Below are 24,488 nucleotides of genomic sequence, written 5' to 3'. Positions count from 1 at the left end.
CTAAGCAGATATTTTAAAACAAGATTAATAGTTTATAGGGCTTAAAAAAAAACACTCTGATAAAATGAAACAGATGTGTTGGTATAACAAAAAACAAATCCTATTTCTTGTTTACATATTTCTCTGCACATTAGGACCATGCCAGTGATGTTTATTGGTTTCATTGTTAATTCCCCAGATAACAGCATATGATTGCAAAATATGTAGTGGATTAGCCGTGCAAAGATTCAGTGTGCTCTCTGAAATACAAGATTACTTTCCCAAATAGGATTGCTGCAACATAATTTTCTTTGCCTGTGATCTTTTGTGTTTAAGCTGAACATGAGGGTTTTTATTTTTAATTTTTTTTTTAAGTCAGAAAAAGAATGCAGTGAGCAGTCGGGAAATGGTCATTAAGTATTCATCAACGTTACTCGACATCACAAATAATTGTTTCCTGTGGACTTTCCTACGTTCTTGTCCCTTTGACACTAGAAAGGAGGGTTCCGTCCCTTTCCGATACAGGCAGGCTTGTAACATTGTGCCTGGAAAATAATAACAATAAAAAAGGGTGTTTAGTTGCCAACCAGGTTTGCCAGGACTGTGCCATTTATTCATAGAGGCTCAGCCAGGCTCATTTAAGTTGCAGAAATAGTTAAGAGACCATATAATGTATGCTAAAATGTGTACTTTATTAAATTGGTAAATATTTATTAATAATATAAGAATCTGCCTTTAAATTAAACATCTGATGAATTACCTTGCCTTAAAGCTATAAAACTGTTATTGCTGCTATAAAAAAGTGTAAAGGAGGCATTTTGACTATGAAATTTCATTTCATGGTCAATTGAATTTACTATATTGGAAAGAACTAAAGATGGAATCATAAAATAATTATGATATTCACATACACTTAAAGAACAATGCTTTCAGGGACTGGCGTTGGGGGAGAGAACTCAATTTTTAATGCTTCTTTTGTAATGTATGGGCTAATCACTAAAGCAGTTGAATTATTTTATTGATTTTTAAAAGTATAGGTACTTCAGCTAAGTGCAGGCTGTTGTCATGGTATTTACATGGACCTCATCACATTTATTGGTGCCTTTTTGAAGTTTGGCTGAACCTGAATGCCATTTATTTGGGCTGGAAACAAACTAATCTTGTTGAACATTCTAGTAGAATTTCACCTTGAAGAAATGTCATGGGATTTTAAATCACAAATGTTGGAAAAAATAAAATGTACTGGGACAGAATTATGATGAATACAATGTGTCGTTGGCTTTGTTCTATGGACTACCTGACATGTTCACCTATAAACTTGAATTCAGAATCGCCAGAGGCATGGTTAAAAATAGGTTATGTCAAGGTTCTTCTATATCTCCCTCCGGGTACCGAGTTGGCTGGCTACATCATAATACTCCACAGAAGCCTCCTCGGAGATTTCCCTGAGGAAGGTCACCAGAAAAATAATAAATAATACTTTCTACCTCATGCATTCAGCTTCCCAGTGCACGTTAGATATTTCCTACCTTATGCAAGGCAGAAGTTTTATTATCCAAATGAATATGGCAGTCTGTTAAGGATTACTATGGTGCGTTAAGACTATCATATAAGAAGAAAAGCCAGCTTGTTTATATGTTGCATTGAACCAGCTTTTCTTCAGAGCCTCATCGGTTTTCCTTTAGAATGAGTGACAGTTTTGTCACATTACTGATTAGCTGCATTATTGTTGACAACAAGCACAACACGTTTATCTTCCTTAAATTTATGCCATTATATTTAAAAACAGAAAGCAGGAACATAAAAAGGGGGATTAAAAAGAGCCCAATGATTAGCATTCACATTTCAAAATATGCAAATAATGCCCTAGTATTCAAAAGTGAATTGCTGAAAAATTGAATGTCGAAGCATTTGTGGCTTCAAAGAACAACCTTGATTTGCTTGTCGTGGATACGTATGTTTTGAAACAGGATGTGGTTGGCAAGTCAAAATCAACTGTAGATTTTGCTTAAAAATTCGTTCCCCTTAAGCATTATTGTCAGTTCAGATGATCATCTGGAAATTATTTTAATCTACAAAAGATCGCAATTCTAAAAATCTACAATGTGCGCTCCAAAGGATTTTTTTTTAACACCTCTCTATAATCTGCCCAGCCCGCTGAGTAGCATTGACATCAGTAGTACATCAATTTCAGAAAGTGGATTATTTTTACTAGACAGCTATTGTGACATATTGGGTCAGTCATAAATGAAAGATATTCATGCAAGCATGCAATACTTGTAATGAAGTCTCACTCTGACCTTCTGTATGATTGATTCTGTAATTTAGTTTTCTCAGGCAGTGCCTGAAATGAAATGAAATCATGTTGAACAAGTTTTGAATACCCACAGTGCACCAGGAGAAGAAAAATCTGCAGCCCCAGAGGCTTGAGAGAGAGCAGATGAACGATTTATCTCTATGCTATTATAGCCTATGCCAGCATTCAACATTTCTTCTTCTTCTTCTTCTTTTTTTTTTTTCTTATTTGGCTTAAGTACTTAATTCTGCAGGTAGCTGTAAATGGGAAAATAAAATGCTGTTCTGATTTAAAATGACAGTACAGGAGTATGTGCGAGGGACTGATAAAATATCTTCAATAGAACTGACCTTTCATGTAGCTGAAAGTTACTGGGGGATTCATCCTCATAATTACCATATAGATTATTTTTATTTCTTTCCTGCAATGAAACATTTCAGAGAGCAGTAGTGCTGATTGAATGAAAATTGAACTTGTTAACATTCTTTTCAGCTTAGCCTGTTGTACATAACAGAAGGTTAGCTTTGATGAATTTCAAAATTCTCTTTGATATCGAAGAAACAGACAGTAAAATAATTGTCTCTAGTCTGATATTTTGTATTGCCCCCCAAAAGAGAATTTATAAAACACACTGATAATTCACACACTTCCCCCCACCCCTACATTATATTTCACGTGTAGAGGACTGGCGTTTTCTGTTTGATTTTGCTTTGGATTTAATTGTGATAGCGCATGTGTCTAGAAAATGCTACAGTGGAGCACAAAATAATAACCAATGTAATATTAGGAAATTGAAAAAGATGGAAGTACAGGAAGAGTCTGAAAGTATCTGTACCTGTTAAGGCACTAGGAAAAAAAAGTCCTATAGAAGATACTCATGCAGAGAAGAAAATGATAAACTCTTAAAATATTCATAAGACTCTTAAATCATAAATTACCAGGCTTGTTTTACAAGTTTTTATTTTCCCTAAAACTGTTGGCATGACTCTAATTTTGAAGTTGAATTATTTTCATCTTTACAAAATGACTTTCCTGCCGTTTCATACTTTTGAAAAAATCATACATTAAGAGACATAGCAGACTTTCAATTAATACATTGTTTTTAGCAATGTTGCTTAATGTGTTACAGATAAAACAGTTATTTCATGGGTCATTAATGTGTTTAATGCGTGGAACGTTCTATTAAAACAAGCCCTTATTATTATTATGAACATGTTCATTGCCATTGTCAATAGAGGCTGCACAGCTAAATTCCACAGGATGATTACCATTTAGCCATTTGGGGGGAGGGCACCAATTCTTCATATCAATTGAACAGTTACTTCACTTGTGTTTATTTGGGGTGAAGTTATTGTCAAAAGGTATTTTTATTGTATGTTAACAATAGAAAAGCACAACTTACATAAGCAAAAAATTCACTTCAAGTGGAAAAGGACCTAATTATACAAAACCTAAGTAATAAAATGAAAACCATATTAACCTACATCAAGTATTTATTGAGCACCTACTAAGCGCCACATATTAGGGATTTTTGTTGTTGTTGTCTTGGTACTGGGGATTGAATCCAGGAACACTTAACAACTGAGCAACATCCCTAACCCTTTTTATTTTTTACTTTGAAACAAGATATTGCTAAGTTGCTTAGGGCCTCACTAAATTGCTGAGGCTGGCCTTGAATTTGAGATCCTCCTGCCTCAGCCTCCCCAGTTGTTGGGATTATAGGCACACACCACCATACCTAGCTTATGCATTGTTCTTATTCATTAGAAAGTGATTATACTATGTATGAAATTGTTTTTTTTAATTATCAATTCCTCTGTGTAATACAAAAACTCAGAATCTGAATATAGAATGGTGCTTATCATCAAAATCGACTTTAATTGGCTTTAATTGACAGTTGTCTGCCCAAACTACCCAAGCTGTAGGCACTTCTACTTCTTTCTTGGGGGGAATAAATAGCCTTGTACCATTCAGAGCTTAAAATAAGTATTCTTTGTTCTCACTGACCCTGATCATGCAAGTGCCATCTTTAAGGTTAAATTCAGGGTTATCTATTAAAGTGGGAATGTGTTCCAAACTTCTGCTAGCCCCAGTTAGCTGTCAGTGCAGTGTGATATGTGACTGCTTGCTTGATTTATAACATTTACAGGAAAGTGTTGTTGCAAAGTTATGCTATGGTTTATTTCTCTGTATTTTCTTTTTTAGCATGGATCTTTATCGTTGAGTATTATGGGAACCTAGTCATGATATAGGACCCTTCCAAACACCATTGACATTCAGATTGCCAAATAAAACTGACACCGTGGTTCAAATGTTTTTAGAGGGACAAAAGTAACTCTTTACATCATTACCCCAGTTTCTTTTATTTGGGGGCACTGACCATTCTTTAAAATGGTCTCCTTGGCTTGTTCACCCCCGCCTGCTCTCCACCAGAGTACAGACTCTAGGAGGGCAGGAATCTGGCCTCTTTTGCTACTTGCTGTCATCTTAGGGCCTACCATAGCCACTAGGCTGGCACACACCAGGCCCTCGGACTGTACTTTATTGGTTCAATGTATGAATAAATTAAAGGACAGTGAGAGAGTATTCATCTGTTGTTAAGAATGTACCTTGACTCCTACATTAGGCTGGAGGGAAGGGAACTTCAAGTATCAACAGCTGGAAAGGTAGAATTCCTCTTTATGATTTTCAGTTAGAACTGAATCATAAAAAAAAAAAAAATCTCTGGAGTGGATTCCTTAGGAAAACAAAGGAGTTAGAGGATATATGAGTGAATTACCATTAAGAGTTGATAATAAACTCATGAAAATTTTATTTTGCTAAGAAACTATTAATTAACTCTTGGGAAGACTGTTTTCCATGAAAACTTTCTTATAGAGGTATGTTTGATTATAACCCTGAGAGTACTTATTAAGGAAAAATCATCTACTGCATGAAGATACTTTAATGAATATCAAGTTGGTGGTATGTGGGTCTGTAATTACATTGGTACCGTAGGTATGCATTGGGCTTAGCTGTGTGTGTGCGTCTCAAGGTCTTCTGGGGTTAGAAATATACTACCTAGCTAAATAGAACCATTTGATTTGGAAATAAAATTTTAACACTGCTATAGGACATAACCAAATAATTGGGCATAAAATTACTGGCTTGAATGTGATACTTGTAATTTTGATATTTATTAATACAAAGTAATTTTGACTACAGATAATTGTTTAATTACTCCATTTCTCAAGAAATGTTCATTAAAAAAACTGGCACAGTGAAAAATATATTTAGTCACACTCTCAAACCTATTGGAGTTATTTGCTTCTTAATTGGATGTTATCCTCTATTATGAAAACCTGATATTGGATTGTTACGGAGAATATTTATTTGTAAGTGTAAGTAAAAGGTACATTAAGTGCATTTGCCTATTAGATTTTAAAAAATCTTTTATGTTGAAATCAGTCTGGGTGGAAAGAAGCACAATTGTCATGACCAAGAATGGTTAAAATCAGAATAAAATACTTTCAATGTAACATTTAAAGTTTAAAAAAAAATTGAAAGCAAATATATTTGCAAAAAAAAAAAAAAAAAAGAAGAAAGAAAGAAAAAAGGAAGAAAGAAAAAATCCACACTACCCAGAAAACAATATTAGAGAGGTGTAATTTATACAGTCTTCAGTGTGAACACAGGTGAATACCTCTTTGCTCTGGGGCTGAGTGAAACAGAGAAGATGATTTAAATAGGTAGAAGAAGTAGTTTTCTTGACTCAGCAAATGGAAGCAAACTGTACCCATTCCTTTTCCCCTGTGCCTCCCAAGACATATCTTTGACGTCCACACTGGCTAAAGCAATAAGTGATTTATACAGTAAGCCCATCCTTCATCTTTCAGTTCATTCAGTCTTTGGTTAAGTTTTGTGCTGGGGATTGAACCCAGGGGTGCTTAACCACTGAGACAATCTCAGGTACTTTTTATTTATTTATTTATTTTTAGTTTGAAACGGGATCTTGCTAGGTTGCTGAGGGTCTTGCTAAGTTACTGAGGCTGGCTTTGAACTCATGATCCTTCTGCCTCAGCCTCCCTAGTTTCTGGGATAACAAGTGGGTGTCGCCATGCCTAGCCACACCTCTCTTTTGTCTTCCTTGAATAAGAGAAACCATAAGTTAGGCCCAGAGCCTTAGACCTAAGGCCCCATATTTATCCTCAACGAACAGTTTTCCTCTCTTCTCTTGGTATTTATTTGGCATGCCGTTTGTCAGGAGCGAATCTAGTTTTTCGTTTGTGTTTGTGATTGAAGGTTTCCTTTGCAATATAGAAAAATCTAGATTTTTTTAACAGTTCACTTAAATAATTGACGTTCAATCATTGAAGGTTTTTCAGGCAAATTAAGAAAACAAGGACTGCTTCCAGAAATATCCACTCATTGGCTTCCCATTGAAAAGACAGAGAGGCCCCTCATCAGGTAGAGACCAGTGCTGGGTTGCTGTCCACACTGGGCATCCCATGCATGAGTTGTGCCTTTAGGTCAAGAGGACCAGAACCTGCCCACTCTGAATGCCTTGTGATGGCAAAAATTAACACTTGTTTTCTCTTCAAAACATAGTTTGAGGGATTAGGCTGCACATTTCTATTTGAACTAAACCAAAATGCCCACAGGTGGTTTAAACGGGTTGCCCATGAAGAGGGTCAGTTACTGGAATGGACGGCCCCCTCCATGGAGAGACGCCAGCCCTTAGACACGCCAAGGCTTCCTTCTACTCTGGGAACACCATCCAGACTGCCTAAAATGGACCATAAAGCCTGTCACTTTATGGCCACTGCCTTCCAGTCTCCTGGCGGCCTTGCTTGTCCTGGCCCCTCGATTCTGGCCTCCGAGTCCTTCCCTGTGCATGTGTCCTCATGCAGGGCCTTGGCTCGTGTTCCTGTCTGCTTGGGATGCAATGCCTTCTTTTCCAGCTCAGTTAGCTTCCGCCTCCCTTTGTGCCCTGTTTCTTCTGGTCCCCTCCTCTGGGGGGCATCCTGTGTCACTCGCCTACTTTGCATCATCTGGCCCCTTCCATCTCTCTGGCCCCACTGCATTTCCTCTCCACCTTGCCCAGCCTGCTTCTGCTCCCCTGTTTTTTCCACCTTGCAAGTCAGCCAGACTTGATCCCTGCTCACTTTGCACCTGCTGTTCCCTCTGCCTGGAACACGCTTCCCGCCCATCTCTGGCTCTTCCTTGCTCCTCTCTATCTGCTCCTGTGTCATCTTTTTAAAAGAACTTCCTTACTAGCCTAATGAATGCAACCATCCTCCCCAATAACTTTTTTTTTCTTCATGGTATTTGTCACAATTTGAATCTTCTTTGTCTTTATGCTTTCTATTTTTAGGGACAAAGCATAAGCTTTAGCTATTCACCCCCACCATCCCTGCCACCCCAAGTGAACGATGTTCTCGATGTTTGTCCAATAGCCTACTTCTCAACAAGGGAGATTTTTGACATTTGTCAGATCGTGCTTGTCAAAGCCTAATAGGAGGGGGCTGCCGGCATCTTGAGTGTAGAACCAGAGAAGATGCCAGACACTCAACAATATAGAAGCAGCCCTTCCCCCCAACAGAATTTTCCAGACAAAAGGTCAATATTGAAATTGAGAACTCTTTGTCTAATATCATCCAATAGAGGACAAAGTTTTTCCAAATGCTGGACTAGGAAGTAATACAAATGAATACTACATATTAACTTGGTGACAGAGTGCTTGCCTAGTGTGCTGGAGGCCCTGGGTTTGATCCTCAGTAACATAAAAAAATAAAAGAGTTGGCAAAGCTTCCAGCATCCAGAGCTTATTTCCGGTTATGATAGAGACCATCTCTTGCAATGCACCAGTTAGTTGCCTTGCTTTTAAGTAATCATTGGTAAATCTTTCAGGGCAAGTGAGAGGTAATGATTTATAAAAACACATTAAATTTCTTTAGGCTGTATGCATGGTTATATATTTCCTTACTAATATATTACTACTATATAAGAATCGTGAGCTATCTCTTGGAGGAGTCTATATAAATTTCTCTGGCTTACCTTTTGATATACTAAACCTTTTGGTCCATTCCAATTTTTGTTTAGAATAATACTTAAAAGACATGGTAATTTTGTTTTCAAAGATGTGAGCGTTGATATGTTGGCTTCACCTGCCTGGCATATAATAGGTGCTCAATAAATACTTTTGAACTGAACTGACAGCTTCCTCTTTTTTAAGTGGGAATCCTAAGATCAAAGGAAGTGTCTTCTAAAGGTTACATTTTTTTTTTCTTTTTCTTTTTGGTATGGAAAATGATTGGCGCCTTTGGGGAATCAAGTTCCCTTAAGCGGTTGTTAATAATTGGTGACCCTAAAGGAGCTTGAATTTCTAAAGAGACACTTTGACCATTAATCTTCTTATACTATAATCCTCAAGCATGGGAAGTTATTAGTGGATGACTGTGAGCCGTGGTAAATGCTAGCACATTTTGATGCGTTGATGATGTGAGGCAGAGGTTACTTGAAAATATTCTAGAGCGTCCTGCCCTGTGGAAAATGAGGATGCCGCCAGCATCTTTGGTGGTGGAGACTCCAAGGGCCATTCCTTTCTCTGCAGGTACCTTCCAGGCACTGCAGCTCCTCTGGAGAATAGTGTTTCCAAGAAGCAAGTGTCACTGCTAGCTTGGTGACATAGGGAATCACTCTTACCAAAGAATTGGTATAGTAATAGTATCAAGACTTTCTAAAGGATTAAATTAGAAAATAGATGGCAAGTTTAGCAGAACCTCTGGCACAGAGCCAACACCTAGTAATGTTCCTTATTAGTACATTGAACCGCAGCTGCCCATCAGCAGGGTTACAGGCATATATGGCCGGTGGAATTCAGGGAGAGTTGGCAGGCCAGGAAGAAGAACAGGTTTTTGGTCTTCTGTTCCATTCGGAGATCTGCCTAAAATGCTGTAGTTGTGGGTGAGTCCATGCAGCATCTTTCTGTGCTGATTTCCACAGGCATTGGAGCGAAGAGGGCAAAGTAACTCCTCTGTTAATGAAAAAGCTGCATAAATCTGATTAGCATAGTTCATGGTCATGCTAGTTAACTAATTTATTATTATACAGTCAGAATTAAAACAATTTAAATGTACTCTGGACATTGCTTGTTGATTAAAAACATCCAGATTTCAGTAAGTCTGAAAAGACTTTGAAAATATTCTATTTAAGTGTGTATGGGAGTAAATTTAAGGGTAAGATAGGTAACTTAATTGCCTGTTATTGGGGGGTGGAATTGAATAATAAGTGACTAATGATTAAACCTCAAAAAAAAAACATGGAAGACTGGACAGAAAGCTCAAAGCTTAGAAGAAATGGGTTCATTTTTTTGGTCAGAACGCCAATCAAATAAATAAATAAATAAATGAGATGAAGTGTTCACATCAAATCCACTTTTAGGACAGAAACCTGCAGAAGGTCACCTACCGATGGAATGTCATATTTTAGGATGTTGTGAGAGAGGAAAGAGTGGGGTTGATGGGTTACGTGTGATATTTTCTTCAGGATCAGACTAATTTTAATAATTCTGCAATTATTAGGAGATTGAAAATTTATATATTTACTATTAAACTAACAATTTGCTAGGCCATTTTAACCACTTGTGTTATCTTCTGTTTAGCTTTTCGTGACTCAAGTATTTTAGCGTTTCTTTGTTTTGTTTTGTGTTTTGGTGACAAGTTTGTCAAAACAGTGTACGCAGGTGGAGAGGGAAAGTTGAGTCTCTCCTCTTCATTCCCCAAGCCCTACCCTGGAATGTGACCTAATGTAACTGTTGTAACTTCCTCTTTCTTCTTTATTTGTTTGTTTATTTTTGGTACCAGGTATTAAACCCCACTGAGATACATCCCTGGCCCTTTTTATTTATTTATTTTTAAATTTTGAGACAGTGTCTCACTAAGTTGCCTAGGGCTTCGCTTAGTTGCTGAGGCTGGCTTTGAATTTGGCATCCTCCTGCCTCAGCCTCCCGAGCTGCTTGGATTACAGGCGTGAACTGCCATGTTTGGCCTTTCTCTGTTTGTTTTTGTTTAACAAAAATAGGGATTGTGTTCTACAATTTTTTTTACAACTTGTTCTTTTGTTTGGACATCTTGGATGTCACTCTAGGTCAGTGGTTTGTCAACTGGGAATGATTTTCACTTCCCAGAAGGCAATGTCTAGAGATGCTTACTATCATACATGTGTGGGGAAGGAGGTTTCTCTGAGCATCTAGAGGGTAGAGGCTGAGGATACTGCTGAAGCACCCAACGCACAGCACGAGCCCCACAACAAAAATTAAAATTATCTGATCCAAAATGTGAATGGAGCTAAGACTGAGAAAGTCTGCCCTAGGTCAATATGCATAAATCTAATTCATTATTTTTAAAAGCTTCATAACACTTTGTAGTACAGTAGAACATAATTCAAGTAGCCCTTTGATACTGCTTCTTATTTAGTAGCATTTGTATGTTTAACATGAAGAAATTTAGTTTTTAACAATCTATTCTGCTTCTTTAAAGAGCAAAAATAAGCCTTCTCAGAAGGACTCGAAAGAGGGACCGTTAAGAATTCATAGGCTTGTGTATAAAATTAGATTCTGGGTCACCGAGAGTCAAGAAAATTTGGTTTCAGTAAAATCACAGACTCACTCTAAATGACAAGTCTTGAAGTCATTCGAAAAGCATGTCTTCATTTTTTGATTCTTTGGAATTAAAAAAGACAAGAGAGAAAAAGAAGCAATAATAACTCTAAAGTCTTTTGTACAACTCCCCAGAACAGAGAAGGCTACTTTTTAAGTCACCGACACCACTTTCAGAGAAAACTAAATTCTGATGATCTCTACCTTCTCTTTCCACATTAAAAAAAAAAAAATCCATTAGTACATTAAATCATGGTGGCATTGAACAAAAGAAAACAAAGTAGGTTTAAGTGAAAAAAAAAAAAAAAAACTGGTATCTGATCCGAAAGACATGAAATGACTTCCAGATGCCATTGACATGTACCTAGCATCGGAATGCCCCTTTGGCTCACCGAGGGGGTTGCAAAGACAGGATGCCCTGCAGCAGACATGTTGTTCTGTGAAAGCAAAGCTCTGTGTTTCCTCTCTGTGTGTCCCTGCGTTCCTTGAAGGACTGACTCTCCTTGACTCACAGTGCTGAGTGGAGGGAAATGGAACCGAACCAACTGCGCTGTGTGCACCAATTGGTGAGCCCAGAAGGGCTGGGTCCCTGTTTCTGCCTTTCCCTCCTTGACCAGCAAGAATTTCATCTTTCCTTTTACTGATAGTCTTAAAAAAAAAAAAAAAAAAAGTCATCCCAAGACAGTGTGCAGTCAAACAGCCTGCACTGGATATTTGGGGTATTTGGGTTTTGTGCTCCTGAGCTTACAATGACCTGGCAGGAGTCTTTCTGTTTACTTAATTCATACAGAATATCATCCTGCAATCGTCCAACCTTTCAAAATTGCAACAGGTTGGATCTAAGAAGCTGATAACTTTATACATTTGTGGATATTTGGGGAAACTAAAAGCCTTTTCTGCCCTTGCCTTTGCTGTTGTAGGATCAGAGCCACACACAAGTCTCTCAGTACCGCCAGGACCCCTCCCTGATCATGAGGTCCATCGTCCACATGACGGATGCTGCGCGATCGGGGATCATGCCTCCTGCCCAGCTCACCACCATCAACCAGTCCCAGCTCAGTGCCCAGCTGGGCTTGAATTTGGGAGGAGCCAGCATGCCCCATACATCTCCTTCACCTCCAGCAAGCAAATCGGCCACGCCCTCGCCTTCCAGCTCCATCAACGAGGAGGATGCGGAGGAGGCCAGCAGAGTAAGTTAGAGCTGTCAACCCCCAGAGAATGCGCCTTGCCCCCTACCTCTGGCTGTGAATTTCATTCCTGGTCTAACCCTTGTTTCCTCATGGATTTGGAGTCACATTTAAGTTTATGCTAGTTAAATATTTTTTTCCCCTCTTATTTATTTTCACTAGAAAGGGTATGAACTGAAAATTGGGAGATCTGGTTTCTCTGAGTTGTAAGCCATGGGACAAGTTTATTTAACCCTTGTAAACTTAATTTTCATAATCTGCAAAAGGGAGGGTCTGTACTACTTTTCCAGAAACTTCTAGAAATTCTAGACTTTGCAAAAATGGGAACTGCTCTGGTTTTCACTGAATGTTCCAAGGGACAAGTTTAAGTTTCATCCAGTTCTTTGGCTGTGCCTCTGCCACTTTTTGACAGCTTTGCATCTTCAGTGATGTTTATCTCTTAGTAAATTCTGATCATTCACATCTTTATTTTATCATGGGAAGCATATTTTTTAAATACATAGATTGATTGCCCTTATGACTTTTTAAAATGCCTGGAATGAATACTTTTTTTTTTTTTTGGTACTGGGGATTGAACCCAGGTGCATTTTACCACTGAGCTACAATACCAGTCCTGAATTTTATTTTGAGACAGGGTCTCATTAATTTGCTGAGGGTCTTGGTAAGTTGACAAGGCTGGCCTCTAACACGTGTTCTTCCTGCCTCAGCCTCTTGAGTCGCTGGAATTACAGGAATGTACTCCCTACCACACCTGGCTGGTATGAATAACTTCAATGTAAAGAATACTGTAATAAAATACAGCTACTCTTTACTTTTTTTATGAATTCTGGGTTGTACACCTACTCTGTACTTGACATTTTATTTGGTTCATTTTACTTGATAAAAAGATTTATAAGAGAATTACTGCCCAAGGGACGCCCCACTGAGGAGGAATAGCAATGTTTAAAACTAACTCCAGATGCGATTAAGGGTATAATTGATGTATCTGGTGTATTGGGATTATAATCGATTCTGCTTGGGAGAGTGATTTGAGGAAGCCTTTATTGAGAAGGTTGTATTTGAATGAAGTCTAAGAGGATGCATAAAAGTTTGTGAGGCAGAAGAAAGAGGCCAGCATTCTGGTAGCAGGAACAGTGAGAAGCAAAGGAAAGTACATGTGAATTTATTAGTATCATGAACTTTGATGTGGGGGAGGGGAGAAACAGAAGAAAGAAATGGCGTAAATGTGGTGGCTGAGAGCTGATTAATTATTTGCACAGAGGAATGGCCTAAGCAAATTGATGCTTTAAGAGGGTAATTTTTGGCTATAGATAGAATGCATTACAAAGGGAGGAATCAGAGAAAAGAAAATCCATTAGAAGATTTTTGTTGGTTTGTTTTCTTTCATCAAAGAGCAGATTGGGCAGAAGGTGCCCAATTAATGAGACATTTAACAGAGATTCATTAAGATACAGTGATTCCTCTAGAATTTGAAGAAGAGATGAATTGAGTTTTAGTTTGAGAGACCGCATGACTACCTGTAAATGATAGGATCCACCTAGAAAGAGAAGTGTCCCCACCCCCAGGGGCAGGCTGAGTTTGGCATGTAATGGTTGAATTTAGGTGCTTATATTTGAGTCTAGAGCTCACTTCATTGGATCTGGAACTATAGATTGGGGAACCATCAGCCCATAGATGTGAGGACATGGAAGTAATCAGGATTTCTTAGAAAGGGTAAGGAGCAAGTCAAGGCCAGAACTTTGAAAGCATCATTTATTTTAAGTAGTAAATGGAAGTAAAAGAGCTGAAGAAGATTGAGATTGATGGTGAGGACTGGAGATGTGGCTTAGTGGTACAGTGCTTGACTGGCACATGGGTGGCCCTGGGTTTGACCCCCAGCACTGCGAGAGAGAGAGAGAGAGAGAGAGAGAGAGAGAGAGAGAGAGAGAAGTGCAGAAACCAAAGGGACTTCAAGATGAAGGGTTTGGTTTCAAATTAGCTCTGCATTGAGTTCAGGGTTGGCAGATGCAGAGTTGGTAATACTCACACTCACAAGGACTTCACTGTGGTGAAGTGAGAAATAAAGAAACTCAAGGGACATAAGACACAGCTTGGTGACAGCTGGTCATTACACATGAAGGTGGAGTCCTTGCACTGAATGCCCATGTCCACTGATCAGACTTACCTTTGTACCAAACTGAAGTCATCACATCTAAGGAGAACCTTCCACGTCACTCCTATCTTGCTCCATTTTAAGTAAGGGACTCAGTTTTATGTGAAAGCATCTGGGTTTCCAGTTTGTTCCCTTTTAAATAACAGTTGAGAAAGGAGGATTCAATGGTGGTTAATTATGTCTCTTTGGGGGTAAAACCATTTTTCTCAGGCTTCCCAGCCCTTTAAATTCAACTACACAAAAGTTTCTCCAGGAAAATTAATTCTGAAAGTTTATTTAAACAGTGGGACTATTTCATTTCTGGTTTATTCTTAAAAAGGTAATAATAGCTAAGGCAAGTTACAGTTTTACAAGAGAAGCATCAGAGGTTGTCGACATTTATACCTTGTTTTAAAGAGAATAAAATTGAACTTCTCTCGTTTGGGAAAAAAAAAAACAAAACAGAAAACTGCACTATAAATTTGTCTCATTGGTCAGGGTACTTACTTTTGGCACAAACGGTACCAAATTTTCTTCCAGAAAAAGAATATAGTTGTTTGACTCAATTAGAAAAATATGAGCGGATCTATATTTTGTTTTTCTTGTTGCTACAGTAATATTTTCATTGAAGGAGAACTTGGCTCCAGTTCAAGCTCTAGTTGAAGGATATGGGTTCCTTTGAGTGGAATTAAACAAGTCTCACTCACTCTTGAGATTTTAGAACAAAAGACAATGAATGGGGTCTACAGATTTATTGAATTGTGTGAGTTATGAAAAATGGCATCTTGAAGGGGAGGTGAGATAAGATTTAACACCCTCTGAAGCATTTTAACTACCTGTCAACTGGTGTGGGTGTTATTACTCCAAAGGCACCTTCTAGAGAAGGTGGCCAGTGGTTTCTTAACTTTCGAAGGTTCAGAGCTTTCAAGAAATCTACTTATCAGTTTCCTCTCTAAGAATTTTAGTAATTGGATTAAGTTTCAAATGACCCTCATTCAGAAAGTAATAATACTCTAGGAATATTTGAATTAGGATTCAAGGCCATTAAAAACCAATCTGTTAGTAACTTGAATCTATCTCAGCTGATCTTGCCCAAGGCTGGCTTTTAAAACAGAATTTGTCAAACACTTCAGGATTCTTGATGAAATTAACTGAAAATTGTTTTCAACATAATTGTACTGTAATCGAGGGGAGGGAAAAAAAAAAACAAGGTTGATAAATCATTTCCTTTGCTTCTCTGATAAATATCTCATATGATCAATAAAAATAGATGGTAAGAAGTGAATATGAAGCTTAGTAGTTTGTAAATTGTGGGGAGAGGGAGGTGGAATCTATGGATCTATACTGTATCATTTCCATGGTCTTAATTTCAGAATTCATAATGTGAATCAATACCTGTGAGTCTTTACGGCAATTTACTTGTGGATCAAGTTACTTACCACATATAATAAATATCTTCTTATTAGTCCTCTAGTTAGTCTTGGTGATTTTAAGCATCAACTGTGGTTCTTTTACAGGTTTTTAATTTTATGGAGAATATTAATTTATTTTTTATCTCCAGTTAAAGTGGTTTTGACATTTTTACATTTCTTGTTATCCTGTCTTTTAGAAAGTTATTGTTATTTTAGAAAATAAAGATGACCTTTCCTTTAGTGTGCCAGTGTAGTGATTACAGCTTCTTTCTCTTTTGAGTTTCCAGAGACTCATTAGCAAAGTAACATTCTGGAAAAAAATTAAAAAAAAAAATCAGGCTTAAAAAAAATCAATTAAGACCGATCATACATATGGCATATGATTGTGGCAAGGGACCTCGTTTAAAATACCTGAATGTGATCGACATCCAGGATGTTGTTAGGTTTTACTGCTAAAATCCCGGAAAGTGTAAAATATTTTGCTTGTGTGTGCATAAGCACACACCTATAGCATTGCTTGGAATAGTGTTCTGTTTTTCATTGCTCATAATTGCTATTTAGAGCATATGCTGTGAATGTATTGAAGATACTTCTGGGTCTCATTAATCAGTGTTCTAAATGCTAATCTCTGCTGTCCAGTTAACTCTAAGCAAATCCGCCCCTCCCCCGCTTTTGGTGGTGATTCATCTGTTGATGATGCTTAACAAAACCTTCAAAGAACAATTGTGGATCTGAGCAAGTCTCGCTGTATTCTCTGCAAGTACATTCTAGGCAGTGAATTTTCTTCCCGCTTTGCAGGCCATTGGAGAGAAAAGAGCCGCTCCAGATTCTGGCAAGAAGCCCAAGACTCCAAAGAAAAAGAAAAAGAAAGATCCCAATGAGCCGCAGAAGCCAGTATCAGCATATGCCCTGTTTTTCAGAGACACACAGGCTGCAATTAAAGGTCAAAACCCCAATGCAACCTTCGGAGAGGTCTCAAAAATCGTCGCGTCTATGTGGGACAGTCTTGGAGAAGAGCAGAAGCAGGTGAGGCAAAGATCTGAAGTTACCAGAATATTCCTCATGTATTTTCTGAGTGCATCCATTCCATTAATATGATTGCTTCTTATGAAAGCCTTTCTAAGCTATGGCATTAAAACACATGCATGTAAATCCAAGCAACTCTCTAGTTACATCGATTTCTCAGTCAGTTTAAGGGTGCATGTTCAGAATCCGGTCACAGGAGGGTTGGAAGAAATCCAGGCAGTAGCCTGCAAGCATCAACTTTTGATGATAATCTTTTCATTTTAAATAATGTGGAATTTTTTTTTCCCCCTTTGTTCAAAAAGGGCCCTACAAAGGGATTAGGTCCATCCTGCCTGCTTTCCCATTGATCATCTTTCTGAACCCTTGTGCTATCCTGGTGGGTTTCCAAACTTTGAAGCTGCCTCTGCGTGTCTCATTATTGTCACTGGGCATTTGAAATTTTATTCCAAGTTCATTTTAAAGCTAGGCAGTGTGAGAGGTATTCAGAGATTAGCCATGCTGGTGGGAGATACTTCCTTAGGGCCCTAGCCTCCTCTCCTTCCCCTCAAAACGACTCCACACGAACCGAAGTGAAGAATGGGTTCCTTGGGGGCTGGTCCTCCCAATTACCATTAACAGGAGTCAACTTTTATATGGTCACAGAAGAATAGACCCTTATTAGTGATAAAATAGAATAATTGTTTCAGGAATAAAGAGTGGAAAACTTGGGATTTTTTTTTTTTTTTTAAAGGAATCATGAACTCATTTCCGGTGGCTAGTTCATTGAGAGGGTACAAGTATTGAAATTCCCTGTTTGTTTGCCATGAGCTTATCACCTGTACAGAGGACTGATTTTCTGTCCTCTAAGTGGAGTTCTAAGGAACTGGCAAACCAAACTTTCATGCTCTGGAGAGAAAAATAGTTGCGTTTTGGTCTACCACCTAGCCATCAGACAATTTCATAAAAGGAAGCCCAAATCATACTTAATATACTGGGATTTAATTATGTAATTCATTGATCTCACTAATGGAAATCTTCCACCTTTTATTATTTCTGAGTTAATTTTTTGTTGTTGTTTTTCCCTCTCCAAAAGAAACACGGATAGAGAAGCTCGTTATTTACTAGAATTTAAGCTATCTGTGGCAAAGCTGGTTATTTGCTGCCTTAGCATGAGGCCTTCAGCTCTGAAGGCATCTCTCTGTGGCAACCCCAGATCTTTTCCCTCATTCTTAGAATAAACATCCCAGTGGTGCTGCAGTGCTGAGGACAGGGTTCGGTGTGTTTTTAATATCCACGTGCTTGTGGGTAACATTTAAACATCAAAGGGCGAGGAGACCAAACTTTGTAGGTGAGTGATGTTTATGCGACCTAATTTGTGCGGCTGTTATTTTAATAGCTGAGAGTTTATAAGCTAAAGGCAGTGCTAACTGTTGTCTTTTAATAGGTATATAAAAGGAAAACAGAAGCTGCCAAAAAGGAATACCTGAAGGCCCTGGCTGCATACAGGGCCAGCCTCGTTTCTAAGGTAAGCCTGTGTTCAGGGCGGGAAGCAGCCCTCCGGCCTCAGAAACACAGGTGTGACTCCCCGGAGAGCTGATGAAAAGTATCTGAGCATCTTAACCTTGATCTCCTCAGAGATCTGCTGAATGAGGAGGGGAGCAGTAGGACTTCATGTAGGCTTCTGAGTCGGAAACGTTGCTAGAAGGTTCACAGATCGGTATATACAGATGTACGTGGCCACACAAATACAAATCTTCAATAGCCTTTTACTCTTTCCTTGTGTCGGAGATTGGAATCTGTCTTAATGTCCTCGATTTAAATCTGGGAGGTGATTTTGTCAGGCCTTTTGGAAGACCATATCATAAATTTTTCAGTAGTTACATTATCCTCTTAGGCAATGGTGCTTTTTTTTTGTGTGTGTTGCTGGGGATGGAACCTAGGGCCTTGTGCATGTGAGGGAAGCACTCTACCAACTGAGCTATATCCCCAGCCCACAATGGTGCATTTTTAATATTTTTTATTTGTTCTTTTTAGTTATGCATGACAGTAGGATGTATTTTCACATATCATATGTACATGGAATGTAACTTGCCATTCTTGCGTTGTACATGATGTGTAGTTAAACTGGTCCTGTATTCATATGTGAACATAGGAAAGTTATGTCTGATTCATTCTACTATCTTTCTCATTTCCATCCCCCTCTCCCATCCCCCCACTTTGCCTTGCCCAATCCCATGAACCCCCACCTCTATCCCACCTATTTTGAGTTAGCATCTGCATGTGAGAGAAAACATTTGACCTTTGGTTTGGGGGGATTGGCTTATTTTATTTAGCATGGTAACTCTCCAGTTCCATCCATTTACCAGCAAATGCCATAATTTCATTCATCTTTATGGCTGAGTAATATTCCATTGTGTATATATACCACATTTTCTTTATCCATCTGTCTGTTGAAGGGCATCTATGGAACCATCCTAGATGGTTGGCTATTGTGAATTGAGCTGCTATAGACATTGATGTGGCTGTGTCACTGTAGTATGCTGATTTTAAGTCCTTTGGATATATACTGAGGAGTGGGATAACTGGGTCAAATGGTGGTTTCATTCCAAGTCTTTTGAGGAATTTTCATACTGCTTTCCAGAGTGGTTGCACCACTTTGCAGTCCCATCAACAATGTATGAGTATAAAATAGTCTATTTTTGACGAAACTGTTCCAAATGATATAAACAAATAAACCTCATGATTATTAAAATAAATAAAAAATAAATGTTCCAAGTACTAAGACAAAGCATGTGTATTTTACTTAGACTATAAATGGACCCTGATGTATTACACAATTCCAAGGCAAATGCCACTCTAGTTGATTGTTACCTTGATCCAAAAGGAATGTGAGCTATGTTGTTTGTTTATTTATTTATTATTTTGCCATGCTGGGGATTGAACCCAGGACCTCATACATGCTAAGTAAATGCTCTTACCACTGAGCTATGCCCCCAGCCCTGAGCTGTTTGCATCATTTTAATATTTAATTACTTTGTCTTTGCCTAGAATTTAGATGGGCTTTGGAGAGGATAGTTTGAACTAATGTTTTTGCTGTGGATATAATTCTTCTGGGAAGTCAAGATGCCATTTCATTGTCAGTGTTGTCTCAGATACAACAGAGGACTTTGGAGCCGATGTGAAAGGGTTTACTGCCTTTCTCTCTTTTCACCTGAGTTTTTTTCTTTACACTGAGATTTGCCAGGTGGGAGCAGGGGTAAGGGGTGAGCAAGGGCGGTGGAATGTGATGGACATCATTATCCAAAGTACATGTATGAAGATACAGATTGGTGTGAACATACTTTACATACAACCAGAGATATGAAAAAGTGTGCTTTATATGTGTAATAATTGTGATGTATTCTGCTGTCATTTATTTTTTAAAAAATCAATTAAAATTAAAAACAAATAAATAAAATTAAAATTCCCAGGATTGGGGGGAGATTTGCCGGGCTGGGGTTGTAGTTCAGTGGTGGAGCGATTGCCTTGTATGTGTGAGCCACTGGGTTCCCTCTTCAGCACCACATAACATAATAAATAAGTAAATCAATAGATAAATAAAGTCCATCTACAACTAAAAATATATTAAAAAAAAAAAAAGATTTGCCCCTGGCAGCTGCTCAGAATCGGATCCACAGGGGTCCTCCTGCTCTCAGGACACTTCCCACTTTGTTAGAAAGAGGAAACATTTATTGAGTCAATAGCAAAACCCTTTTCTGAGACTCTGGAAGACACATGCTGGGAAATATACTGATTCTGTACTCAGATTTGCACACTGCTAGAAAACTCTGCGAGCTACAGGTGTTCACACTGGAGGTAGAGGTGGTTAATGAGATGGGAGTGCAGGGAAGAGCTGTACTTCTTCAGTAGATCATTTATTCATTCATTTACCCAGAAGCAGGTACAAGTGATCTTTGTGCATTAAAGAATGAATAATGGACCATACAAGGATTGAAGCCAAGAACCAGTTTCTCAGATAACAACAACCATGGCCGGGCTCATCAAGTCTCTGACTAACTTAGAAGGCATAACTTAAAAGTGATAAATTGTAGCATGCTGCTATCATGTATAACTAATTAGAACAAATTTTTAAAAAAGTGATAATTGGATTAAGATCAGGATCCAGAGGTGTTTCCTGATGGACTTCAATGACCCCCAGAAACCCAATGGGTCATAATTTTTAAAAGAGTAAACCTCAAAGTACTGTTTCATTTTTTAACTTAGTAGATATTGTTTGGGAGGATCCTAAATCTATACTCAGAGACCTAAAGTAGTCCTTGAGGTATAAGCTTGAATAATTTCCTCCTGAACCCAAAGTGTGAAATAGCTGCCAATACCGTGATCTCAGAGGAGGCAGCTTCTAATTGCACAGAGTGATGATCAGATCATCAGCAGAACTGGCTGATTTGGAACCCATAATTTAAAGAGATGGGGACCCATTGCAGGCTGTCCAGCATGTTGCCTCCATGCTGGTGAAGACTGAAAATCAAATCCTAGTAGAATAATTACAAGAATCAGGAGACAAGAAATTGGACACATATGATTTTAGTTTTCAAATATAAGAGCCAGGATGTAAGGGGAGCTAATTGAGATTTCCGTGTCTTAGACAGACTACTCATCCAAGGGGTGAAATAACCTCGAGCAAGATCTCATCCTCATGGTTACAGATAACATAGCGGGTGCATCATATTTCCATTTACTGGACACCTCTGTGTGCAAGAGCCTAGGATTTCCTTCCTTAAGTAGTGACCCCACTGTCACTTTTCATCTTCCAGGAAATTAAGAGAAGCTTACTATTCAACCATAGGAGAGTAAACATGGCAAGACAGGAACTCTACAATCACCCACCCAGCTCCACTTACTATCAAGATGGCCCCTGTTAAATGCATAATGATGCAATTGCCCATGTAGACTTTCCTGTGGTTTCTTCCTTGAGACTACCTTGGTAATTTTCCAACATTAGAGTATATATGATCTATGTATACATATTTATATGTACTTTGTGCGTCATATCATGAGGTTTTTTTTAAGACAATTTTGAATATTTATAGCCATTATCTTACCCTAAGTCTTCAAAATGGGACCCTCTCGTAGCAGGTAGTCATTCTGGGTTTTCATAAGGCAGAGAGTTGTTCACAGAGAGATGGTACTTTACAGTGACAATTTTGTGTTCAATCAGAAACCCTCAGAAATGACTTTGTCTACTTGGGGGACTCCTTGTAAGGTGACTCAGGTTTCTTCTAATAGCAGGGTTTTATAATTGGTGTCATAAAATCTATAAGTACTTTAAATCATGAAAGATACTAGAAGGCCACTTGATGTCTCCAAAGTGCCCCCTGCTCCTTCCTTCTCAAAAGGCATCTCTAATTTTGCGGAACAAAAGAAGAAAGAAAATAGTTTTTAAGATGAAGTATTCCAATCACTATTGCATTTGTAAAATAATTTACCCTTGTGGAAGTAATTAGTGTATTTTTAGCACAGAATAGGTTTCCATGTTGGACCACAGATTTTTCATGTGTCATTAAGAGATTGTTCAGGCATGTGAAGGTTGAACATTCTTCTCTTATCCTTTGATAAATTCTGGAGATCTTCACCATGGCTAGTCAGGCATGGTGGCACATGTCTGTAATCCTAGCAGCTCAGGAGACTGAATCAGGAATTCAAAGCCAGCCTCAGCAACTTGGCAAGGATGTAAGCAACTTAGCAAGATCTGTCTCAAAACAAAATTGAAAAAGGTTGGGGATGTGGTTCAGTGTCGAAGCACACTTGGGTTCAATCCCCAGTACCCCAAAAAATCACAGTTGGTAAACCGGAAACATTTCTAAAGATGTAAAGGACTTTGGTTTAGTATCTCAGAGTAAACTAATTATGTTTTCTTATAGTCAAGTGAGCACTGGCATAAATAATTATGAAAACACAGGGTTTTGAAGTTTTCTAGTAGTGGTAGTTTTCTGGTGGTAGTAGTTGTTAATTGATGAAAATACATAACATTTATCAAGTGCTTCTCAAGGGCCAAGCACTGTTCTAAATGCTTAACACATGAGCTCATTTAATTCGAATAACCTCTGTATAAGGTCAATGCCCTATAGGAAACTCAAGAATAGATGGATGAATTAAATGGCCCAAAGATACAAAATTGTTCAGTAGCAGAGCTGGATTTGAACTCAGGCAGTCTGCGCTTCATTGTTTTTTCAATGTGTGGTACCTCAGTGGTGAGGTTAGTATGGACTTAAATGCTGAAGAGTCAGTATTTTTAAAAGCCTGTACCAGTCATCTTTTGTTACGCAGTAGTGTTGTGTAACTACCAACCACAAAGCACAGTGACTTATAAAGAAGCACTTATCTCTTAGCAAGCCAGATAGCTGGTTGGTTCTTCAGATCCTCTATCTGGGGTCAGCTCACAGGTTGTTGGGGACGTGGCTGGAGTCACTTGCATGCCTGTAGTTGGCTGGCTGGCAGTGAGTGGGCTCTTGAGGGGGGCCATTTGGGTCATGTGTCTGGCCTGCACATGGTGCTGATAGGTTGCCAGAGAGTGAGTGGAAGGGTGCACGGTCTTGAGCCTTAGTGTGGATATTGGATAGTGCTTCTTTCATTCCATTCTAGTGACCAAAGCAAAGGCACAAGGGCAGCTTTGACTCAAGAGGGTAGAGAATTTGACTGTGTCCCAGAGGAGCTAAACAGTCACATGACAAAGGCCATGGAGATAGGAAGGCATGAATCTTGGTGGCTGTCATTGAGTCAATTTATAATGCTTAAAAATATGTAGGTACTCTACATACTTGTAGATCATAACATTCTGGAATTTTCTTCCCCCAAATTCAGGCTGCCGCTGAGTCAGCAGAAGCCCAGACCATTCGTTCTGTTCAGCAGACCCTGGCGTCGACCAATCTGACTTCCTCCCTCCTTCTCAACACTCCACTGGCTCAACACGGAACGGTACCAGCCTCACCTCAGACTCTCTCACAGTCGCTCCCTAGGTCAATCGCTCCCAAACCCTTAACCATGAGACTCCCCATGAACCAGATTGTCACATCGGTCACCATCGCGGCCAACATGCCCTCGAACATTGGGGCTCCGCTGATAAGCTCCATGGGGACCACCATGGTTGGCTCAGCCACCTCCACCCAAGTGAGCCCTTCGGTGCAAACCCAACAGCATCAGATGCAATTGCAGCAACAGCAACAGCAGCAGCAGCAGCAACAGATGCAACAGATGCAGCAGCAGCAACTCCAGCAGCACCAAATGCATCAGCAGATCCAGCAGCAGATGCAGCAGCAGCATTTTCAGCACCACATGCAGCAGCACCTGCAGCAGCAGCAGCAGCAGCAGCATCTCCAGCAGCAAATCAACCAACAGCAGCTGCAGCAGCAGCTGCAGCAGCACATCCAGCTGCAGCAGCTGCAACACATGCAGCACCAGTCTCAGCCTTCTCCCCGGCAGCACTCTCCTGTCACCTCTCAGATCACATCCCCCATCCCTGCCATCGGGAGCCCCCAGCCGGCCTCTCAGCAGCACCAGTCGCAAATCCAGTCTCAGACACAGACTCAAGTATTGTCACAGGTCAGTATTTTCTGAAGATGCACACCGCAGGTGGATTTGCGTGCCGAGGAGAGCGACACAGGAGGGGAAGGCACACGGGGCTGGAACGTGTAAGCTGGTGTTGGTTATGCAGAAATGTGTAACAGATCAAACGGTCCTCTCGAGCGTCTATTAGATAGGCAATAAGAACTACAGTGTAGCTGGGTACCACCTCTTAGCTGACTATCAATCACTTCGTTTTTAAACAAGGAAAGCTGTGCTC

At 39.2% G+C, this 24,488-nt stretch overlaps 1 protein-coding gene across 2 annotated transcripts in view; it reads left to right on the top strand.

Moving 5' to 3' along the window:
• Tox3 (TOX high mobility group box family member 3) overlaps positions 1-24,262 on the top strand; it is a 102,808-nt gene extending 78,546 nt beyond the window's left edge. For both annotated transcript variants that reach the window (XM_026392298.2, XM_026392297.2), the window contains exons 4-7: positions 11,834-12,103; positions 16,442-16,669; positions 18,093-18,173; positions 23,510-24,262. In XM_026392298.2, coding sequence (XP_026248083.2) covers positions 11,834-12,103; positions 16,442-16,669; positions 18,093-18,173; positions 23,510-24,262 — 1,332 coding nt within the window. The remainder of the gene's footprint in view (positions 1-11,833; positions 12,104-16,441; positions 16,670-18,092; positions 18,174-23,509) is intronic.
• Positions 24,263-24,488: the final 226 nt, after the last annotated feature.

The sequence above is a fragment of the Urocitellus parryii genome, chromosome 15, assembly GCF_045843805.1.
Source record: "Urocitellus parryii isolate mUroPar1 chromosome 15, mUroPar1.hap1, whole genome shotgun sequence".
Taxonomy (NCBI): Eukaryota; Metazoa; Chordata; class Mammalia; order Rodentia; family Sciuridae; genus Urocitellus; species Urocitellus parryii.
Note: the sequence above shows the minus strand (reverse complement) of the source record. Positions and strands in the feature narration are given on the sequence as shown.